Source organism: Hemicordylus capensis, chromosome 5 (genome assembly GCF_027244095.1).
Source record: "Hemicordylus capensis ecotype Gifberg chromosome 5, rHemCap1.1.pri, whole genome shotgun sequence".
NCBI lineage: Eukaryota > Metazoa > Chordata > Lepidosauria > Squamata > Cordylidae > Hemicordylus > Hemicordylus capensis.
Window position 1 is genome coordinate 744,681 of NC_069661.1, and position 8,197 is coordinate 752,877.

At 60.4% G+C, this 8,197-nt stretch overlaps 1 protein-coding gene across 2 annotated transcripts; it reads left to right on the forward strand.

Moving 5' to 3' along the window:
• The first annotated feature begins 841 nt into the window (after nucleotides 1-841).
• On the forward strand, nucleotides 842-7,974 carry LOC128326862 (fibroblast growth factor 18-like). 2 transcript variants are annotated; one of them, XR_008308312.1, is made up of 5 exons: nucleotides 842-973; nucleotides 1,682-1,865; nucleotides 2,186-2,292; nucleotides 2,998-5,034; nucleotides 7,626-7,974. XR_008308312.1 is itself a non-coding variant. In XM_053254607.1 (4 exons), exons 1-4 carry the CDS (start codon nucleotides 965-967, stop codon nucleotides 3,304-3,306), a joined length of 609 nt encoding a protein of 202 aa, XP_053110582.1. In that variant the 5' UTR covers nucleotides 842-964; the 3' UTR covers nucleotides 3,307-5,786. The 2 variants fall into 2 exon arrangements, 1 of the variants encoding a protein (XP_053110582.1); XM_053254607.1 differs by lacking the exon at nucleotides 7,626-7,974 and having other exon boundaries at nucleotides 2,998-5,786.
• Nucleotides 7,975-8,197: the final 223 nt, after the last annotated feature.

The window sequence follows — 8,197 nt, forward strand, 5'->3', positions numbered from 1 at the left end:
TGCTTCCGGGGAGGGGGCGGGGGAGGCCGCCGGCACTGTCCTGGAGGGGGGCCCTCGTCCCCGCACCCCCGCGGGTGCTGCTGCTGCTGCCATGAAGGTGCCTGCTGCGCTAAGCAAGCTGTGTTCAGACCGGAGGCGTTAGGAATAATACGGGTGTTGGGCTCCTGGTTGCAGGCGCGGGGAGGCCTTCTGTCGTCCCAATTCCTCCGAGAGGCCTCTGCGGCTGGGACGTGGGCGGGGGGAGGGGGAGGGGGAGGGGGAGGAGCTGCCCCCTGTCCCCGCTGCCAGAGGAAGGAGCTGCCTGCGGCAGCCCCTCCGCCCTGGCCCTGGGTGCCCACAGCGGCAGAGCTGCCTGCCACAGGTGCCCAGATCTGCCTCCCCCCGCTAGCTCCGTCTTCCCTGTCCGGGGGGCTTCTAATGCCCCTTCCCTTCCAGGGCTCACTGCGCTCCCCGCGGCCATGGCGCCGCGCCCCTTCCTCTTTCTGTAAGCGGGGGCTGGAGCGATGGGGGGGGGTAGGGGAGTGGGACCGGCCGGGCTCTAAGCCTCTTTCCGCTCTGCCCACAGGTGGCTGCAGCTCCTCCTGCACCTGCGTCTGCAGGTAAGCGCCTCCTCCTGCCCTCCGCCGGGGGAAGCAGAGAGCACAGAGGGAGGGGCAGGGTGTCTGGTGGCCGGTCGGTCCAGGAGCAAACGGGCTGCGCCGACCGCCTTCGCCCAAAGCAGCCTTCCCCTCAGGGTCCTCCTCCTCCTCCTTTGACAGCGAGCGGTGGGCAGGGGGCCCCTGGCCAGCCTTTACAGAAGGGTCAAGAGCTCGGCGCTGCGGGTGGGACCGAGGGCTTGGCCAGATCGGTCAGGAGAAGGCTTAATTTGGGCCAGGCCCACCATCTCCCGGTTTCAGCTGGAGATGGGGAGGAGGAATGACAGTGTCTCTGAGCATATGCGGAGCGCCTTTCCCGAACCAGGTTGATGATAGCGGTCAGCCTGACCTGCAGTGATTCGGGAATCGGGGTCGGGGCAGGCTTGAGCCGCAACACTTCCAGAAAAGAAACACCGGTGGGGGTAGCTGGGGATCGGAGTTCTCCGAAGCAGGGAGGAGCAGAGGCGTCCGCGCTCGCCAGCTGGGCCTCCTAGGGAGTCTTTCTCGGGACGCGCCCACCTGCCCGAGGACGCCGCTGTCCCACTCCTGGGCAGGGCGAGGCTGCAGATGGCCCGCCTCTCCTTATTCCGCTCAGCTACAGGAAGATCCTGTCCGTCCAGGAGGGGTCTGCAGTGCGGAGGGGCCTCAGGGAGGAGGACACCGGCGCCACTCTCGGTTTCGCCTCCTCCCCTACTTGGGCAGGGGGGAGCCTGGATTCTGCTCCCCCCCACACACACACCTGACAATGGGCGATCTTCTGAGGTCACCAAGGAGAGCAGGAGCTGCGTGCTCTCCTTGCGCGGAGTCCCCCACCACCACCACCACCACCCCCACACACACACACCATCTTAGCCGCCTGTTTGTGTAGGGTTGTGTCTTCATCCCGGAGGGCAAACCCTGCTGGCTGGTGGAGCTTTTCCTTCACAGGGGCAGCTATAGGGGGCTGGTGCGTGCAGAGGGGCGCCACTCAGACCCCGCCCCATCATGCATCCCTAACCCCCACCCCACGCCAACCGCCCCACACAGAGCCCTCTGTCTCCCTGCAGGAGTCGCTCCAGGCGGTGGCAGATTTCCGGCTCTATGTGGAAAACCACACGCGGCAGCACCCGGAGGACCCGAGCCGGCGGCACACGCGCACCTACCAGCTCTACAGCCGCACCAGCAGCAGACACGTCCAGGTGCTGCCTGGCCGGCTGGTCTTGGCCAACGGGGAAGACGGCAACAAGTATGGTGAGCAGTCGGGACCGAGCCGCGGCTTGGGGGCGGGCACCGAAGGAGGCACAGCTGCCTCTGCTTCCCAGGGCTCCGTTTGCTCCTCTCGCTCAGGCCGCCGGCCCAGCCTTAAAGAGAGCCGCGCTCCCTGCAGGCTGGCCATTCGTCAGGTACAGCTCTATCTGATGAATGGCCAGCCTGCCGCCGGCAGCGCAGCTCTAGGTTAGGCAGGCGGAGAGAGAGGAGCGAAGCAGAGACAGCTCACCCCGTGCCCTTAGCCCCTGGCCAGGAGAGGTTCTGCGGGCCTGCAACAACCCGGGCTGTGCCTTGCCCTGCAGCGCTGCTGGCTGTGGAATCCGACGCCTTCGGGAGCCGTGTCCGGATCCGGGGCCAAGAAACCGGACTCTACGTCTGCATGGGCCACAGGGGCCACGTGCGGGCCAAGGTGAGCCTCGGAGGGCTCGCTGGGTCGGGCCTGCTTCGGGCGCGCCGCTGCCCCGACAGCCCCGTCTTCCTTGGTTTTGCGGTTAGGGGTTTTGCTGAGGGAGGGTGGGCGGGTGCGGATAGTGACATTTTATTCGAAATAGTATCAGTCAAATAACTCACGTGCAGTAAAGGTGCACAATCTTCTCCTGAGCCGGAGAATTCATTCCAGCTCCCCGCCCGTCATCTTTTCAACCCCGCCCCTTATAAACCTTTCTCTGCTGGGGAGGATCCCACAAGCAGGAGGGAGGGGTCCTCGCCGCCTCTGCCTCTACCCCACTGCCCCGCCCCATCTGACTGTTCCCCCGACCAGACCGACGGACAAGGCTGCTGTCCTTAGGGCAGGGCAAGCAGGTGCCTCTTGGGAGGGCCCCCACGCTTGTTGCCGCCACTAAAATAACCCGGGAGGGGCCCCCACTGGCAGATTTGCCGCAGGCCCCGCACCCCACCAGCGACCTGTAAGGGCGACCCTGCCCATAGAGCCAGGGTTAGCCCGGAGGTCCCGCAAGGACTCTTTCCCCCGCTGCCTGGCCTGACTCGGGTGAGGATTCTGTGCGAAGGGAGCAGAGAAGTTGGGCTGGAGAGGGACCTCGCCTGCCGCAGCCAGACGAGCGGGCCGCCCTCCCGCGCCGCGCCCGCCTTGACTCTCTCGCTCTCCCTCTGCCAGCTCAACGGGCGTGGCCGGGCCTGCGTCTTCGCCGAGGAGCTGCTGGAGAACCACTACACGGCCTTCGAGTCCGCCCAGCACCACGGCTGGTACCTGGGCTTTACCCGCCGGGGACGGCCCCTGCGCGGCTCCCGCATCCAGCGCCGCCACCGCCAGGGCCACTTCATGAAGCGCTGCCCCAGGGGGCCGGCCGGGCAGGGTCGCGCTGCCGCAGTCCTCATCCGCTTCCTCGCCGCGGTGGCTCCGGGGCACAGCGGGAGCAGCCCGCCGCCCCAAGACGCTCAGGCGGCCCCAGGCGGCCCCTGGTAGAAGACGCGGAGCCCTCCGGGCGCTCTTGGGGAGGGAGACCCGGCCGAATATCCCAGCGGCAGCGAGCGGCCTTTCCGAGACCCCCTCCCTCGGGGAACCGTCCATTCAGCGCTCCCAAGAGCCTCCTGGCGACGGCCCGCCAGCCCGGAGACATTTGGCCAGCCTCCCCATGGCAGAAATTGGGAGAAGGGCGAGGCCGCCGCCCAGGGCCTCCTTCCCCAGAGCGCCCGGCTGGGACTGGGCCGGATTTAGGGCCAGAAGCCGCTGCCCGCCGTCTAGAGTTTCTGGTCCTGCTGCTCTCAGTCTCCGGCCGGCCGCTCTGGTCGAGGGAGCGAGCAGCCTCCTTCGCCTTCTCAGGCAAAGGAGGTCTTGGCCGCCTGAGTGGCTATTGGTAGCCAAACAAACGGGGCTCGCCGAAGGCGGTCTGCGCGGGGGTCTTCCTTCCAGCCCTCAGTCCCGCCATGCACAGGCTCACGGGCGTCCACAGTCGTCAGAATCAGGGCCACGGCCAGTGAACACGTGTGTCGCCTTACTTAAGCAGGGGTGAGACACGCATCTCTTTCCAGGGCTCTCCAGTCTTGGCAGAGGCTTCACAGACCATGATCCAGCCGCCTGCAGGAGGAGCCGCGCCCAGCGCCCGGCAAGGGCGACCTCCAAGCCTGGCCGGGAAGGCTCTGGGTGCTCCCAGGCTGCAGCAGCAGCAGCAGCAGCCCCGGCCGGGCCCCAGTCGCTCGCCTTCCGCCGCCCCCTGGAGAGTCAGCCCCACGGAGAGGGACGCTGGCCGCTCTGCGGGAAGGAGAAGGCCTGGCCGGCGGTGGCCGGCTGAAGAGCGCAGCAGCCAGGGGCTCTGGCCGTCGGCCTTTTCCCCGCCGGGACGCGCTGCCCGCCCTGGCATTCTGCCCTCTGGGCTGCCCGGCCGGCCGAGAGGCGATGCCAGGAGGCTCTGCGCCCACCTTCGGCTCTCTCCAGCGCTGCTAACGAGCCGCGGCGGCGGCGGCGGCGGCCCGTCCTGGCTGAAGCCCGCCTGGCCTGACCGGCTGGCCGGAGCCAGAACTGCCCGCTCCCTCTCTTGGCAAGCAGGGGGAGCCGAGGGGGTGGAGGCTGGCGCCGCTGCCTAGCCCGACCTCAGCTCCAGCCCGCTCCTGGCGCCGTCTTCGCCTGCGGGGGGCGCCGACTCCTGCTGGCTGGCAAACGACCTCGGTCGAAGGGGCCAGCCCCGGGGAAGGAAGCCGCGGCTCGCCCTGAAGGCTCCTGCAGGCGCTGGGAATGGGACGCCTGCCTTGCGGGGCGGTCCAGGGGGTCCCGCCTGCAGCTCAGAGGCGCGGGGCTGGTTCCTCCATCCGCTCCCTTCCGCAGTCGCGCAGGAGGAGGCGGGCGGCGCCCCAGGCCCCTGATGGGCAAAGGGGGCAGGAAGAAGCCCCACCTCCACAGGCGGCGCACCCCCCAGTCCCACCACCCCGGGAGAAGGAAGGGAGCCCCCGACCTCGCCGCCTCCCGCCAACCCCTCCATCACCCTCGCAGCTGCCCCAGGAGGGGTGACTCAGTCTGGCGGGGGGGGCGCTTTCCCTCGGGAGGGCTGCTGCGGGTCTCTGCCGCCGCCTGTTCGTTTCTCCAAGACTCCGCACTCGCCTCTCCCCGCACCCGAAAAGGGCCGACTCAGGACCCCGTGCGGTCTCTGGATGTGCCACAGACCGCAAGAGGGAACTCGTGCAAGAGAATGCCCTGCAGGTAGGAAGGAGGTGTCAGAAGAAAGGGGCCTTGTGCTGACATAGGAGGGGAAAGGGGGGCAGGGCAAACGCCTGGCCACAACTTCATTCCGGATCAGCAGCAGCAGCAGATGTGCAGCCGATGAAACGGGCTTCGTGCGCAGGGAGCTGGACAGCCGGCCGGGTCACACAGCCCTTGCGCTCTCTGGCCCTGTCCTGACAGCTACCCAGGGGGGTCAAGACAGGGGTCCCCTCACTTAGGACTGGGCCAAGGTGGTCGACAGGGCTATGGGCCACCCAGCTAGGGGCTGACTGTGGCCAGCTCCTCTTGCTTCTTGAATTGCAGCCCACTCTGTCCCGCCCTATACTCCCAGTGCTTAAAGTAAAGGTAACGTGTGCCACCAGCTCCTGGCTGGCCACTTAAGGTGGCTCTGGTGCCTACCCCCTGCCAATTAACCAAGTTGTGCAAATTGTGAATAACCCCCTCCCCCCAGTGAGGGTGAACAAGACCTGCAAATCACAGCCAATCTGGTAAAGCAGGGCCAAAAAATTTCCCCACAGCCCCATCAGGCAGAGAAGGCTCCTCATTTGGGGTAGAGGGAGCATTGCCCTCCCCTGCCCCACGTTCTTGCCAGCCCCCTATTCTCTCACCAAACCTACCATCATCTCTGTCTTTCTCTTTCTCTCCCTATGTCCGTCTCTGGCTTGAACGTTGCTCTTGCATTTCTGCTGCTTGCCAGTAGATTTAATCCCAGGCCAGGCCGGAATAAGAGCTCTATTATCCATGATTTAATTGTGGTGGAAGGGACTGACCTGGCTTGTATTACAGAGACCGGGGGGGGGGGGGGCTGGGAGAGATGAGTCTTTCCCAGCTGTGTCCACCTGGACATTTAGTGCAGCATCAGCATAGGCTGGAGGGCCGGGATGGGGGTCGCTGCCATTGATAAAAGCTCTCGAGCCCTCGAGCTCCTCCCAAGTGCCCCCTTCTCCCACCAAGCAGCGCCTGTGCAGCGGCTTGGTACACACCTGAGCTGAGGGCGATGAAGCAAGCTGGGAGACGAAAGTGGAGGAACATGAGGCTTGAGCTGGCAGTGAGGGAACCGAAGAAATGCATTTTTTAATCCGCCATTGCATCTTCTCAGTGTCTTAGCACACTATGATGCATTGGCACAGCGCGCTGAGGGTAAAGCCGCTCACATTCACCATGAGTTGGACACTATGGCTGATGCAGGATCATTGGGAGAGGTGCCCAGAGTAAAACCTGGCCAGGGGCATATCTAGGGTAGGGCAGGCAGGGCACGTGCCCTGGGCGCCACTTGAAGGGGGGCGCCATTTTTAAAAATTAAAATAATAATAATAAATGGCCACAGAAAACAAAATGGCCACCATGCATGCTCAAATGGCCTCTGTGAGGCCCTAGGCTGTGTCAGGCCTCACAGAGGCCATTTGAGAATGCACGGTGGCCATTTTGTTTTCTGCAGCCATTAAAAAAAATATTTTTCAAAATGGCCACTGCACATGCTCAAATGGTCCCTGCGAGGCTCTAGAGGCCAGCAGGGGGAGGGGGAACTTTTGCAGATCCCCACCACAGCCTTTAGGAAGCCCCCTGAAGGGGCTACAGGTATATATTTTTTTTAAAATTATATATATATGTCACTGTATACATATTTAGTTTGGCACTATGTACAGAGAATCAGGGTTTGTGAATACTGAGCTGAAGCTTATGAGCTAGGATTGTATTTATTTGCTCTTACTTTGCTTCTTGTGAGAAGTGAGTTAAGTGAGTCTTAATAATATGACCATTAATGGTGAGTTTGTCTTTGAATAAGTGTGAAATCCTTATTATTAAGGCCACTGGGAGTTTCTTGCTCTCTTTCTCTCATTTTAACTGTCTTTCTGAAAGACTAGAATATATTCCAAGCAGTGACACAGTTTACTCTGCATATCCTTTAATTATTTACAGAGTATCTGGGAAAAGTCAAATTCTCCATTTATTTTTAAAACTTATGTAATAGTGATGCTGCAATGCATAGTAGAGAATTAGACAGGCACTTCTGTTTAGTTTTCCAAGTACACCTCCACATAGTATTTGGGTATTTCACGAGCCCCAGCATACTGAAATTTGTAGTTTTCCAGCATTTTTTGGTCTGGCTACGTCCACTGCTAAATATTTTTTGAAATATTAAAAGATTAAGGAGCTTGACTTGTATTTTTCAGCTGATATTATGGTAAAGGCATCTGAAAGATGGGTGTCAGATGTTTGGATGGGGGCGCAATTTCAGTGCTTGCCCTAGGCGCTATTATCCCTAGATACGCCTCTGAACCTGGCCTAGTTTTGCTGGAGGAGTTTCAATCATTGGTCCCTGAGGATGTGGACAAGGTGTTTAGTCAAGTTTAGCCAACCTGCATGCATGCTTGACCCTTGTTCTTCATGGCTTATTAAATCTAGTAAGGAGGGGATTTTTAGCTGGGTCCAGCAGGTTCTAAATGCCTCATGGATAGAGGAAGTGGTCCCAGCTCCATTGAAGCCACTGGGAGAGGTCATCAGGAGATTTGGCTTGAGATGTCATCAATATGCAGATGACACTCAGTTGTATCTCTCTTTTTCACCAGATGCAGGTGAAACGGGTGATTGTCCTGAATCGGTGCTTGGATGCAGTAACAGATTGGATGGGGGTGAATCAGCTGAGAATCAATCCAGACAAGCCAGGAGGACTGCTAGTCGATGGTTCCTCTGCCTGGGTGGATGATGTTCAGCCTGTTCTGGGGGCGGGGGGAGTGTACTTCTCTGAAGGAGAGTCTCCCCATCTTTGGCAACTTTATAAATAATTTTAATACTGGGTTTTAAATTATTTTAATTGTTAATCGGTTTAATGTTTCAAATGATTTTAACTGTCGATCGCCCAGAGATGCAAGTTTTGGGTGGTAAAGAAATATTTTAAATAAATAAAAATATATTTGCTAGGAAATCAGCAATTGCACATCTGAGTTCCTTCAGAAGCCATCTGGCCCTGGTGATTGGTTAATTTTTTTTAGTTTTTCAAGACAATTTTGTACATTCTCATCTCCTCAAATCAGCCCAGTTCTTCAGCCTCCAAGCCTGAGAAGCTCAACTCCTGGGTGGATATATGGTTTAATATACAGGGCTACTTCACCCCGCCCCATCCCTCCCTCCCTGTCCTTTC

Coding starts and splice junctions, on each gene's coding strand:
- LOC128326862 (XM_053254607.1), top strand. Junction 1,866..2,185: donor GGAAGACGGCAACAAGTATG/GTGAGCAGTCGG, acceptor CTTGCCCTGCAG/CGCTGCTGGCTGTGGAATCC. Junction 2,293..2,997: donor GGGGCCACGTGCGGGCCAAG/GTGAGCCTCGGA, acceptor TCCCTCTGCCAG/CTCAACGGGCGTGGCCGGGC.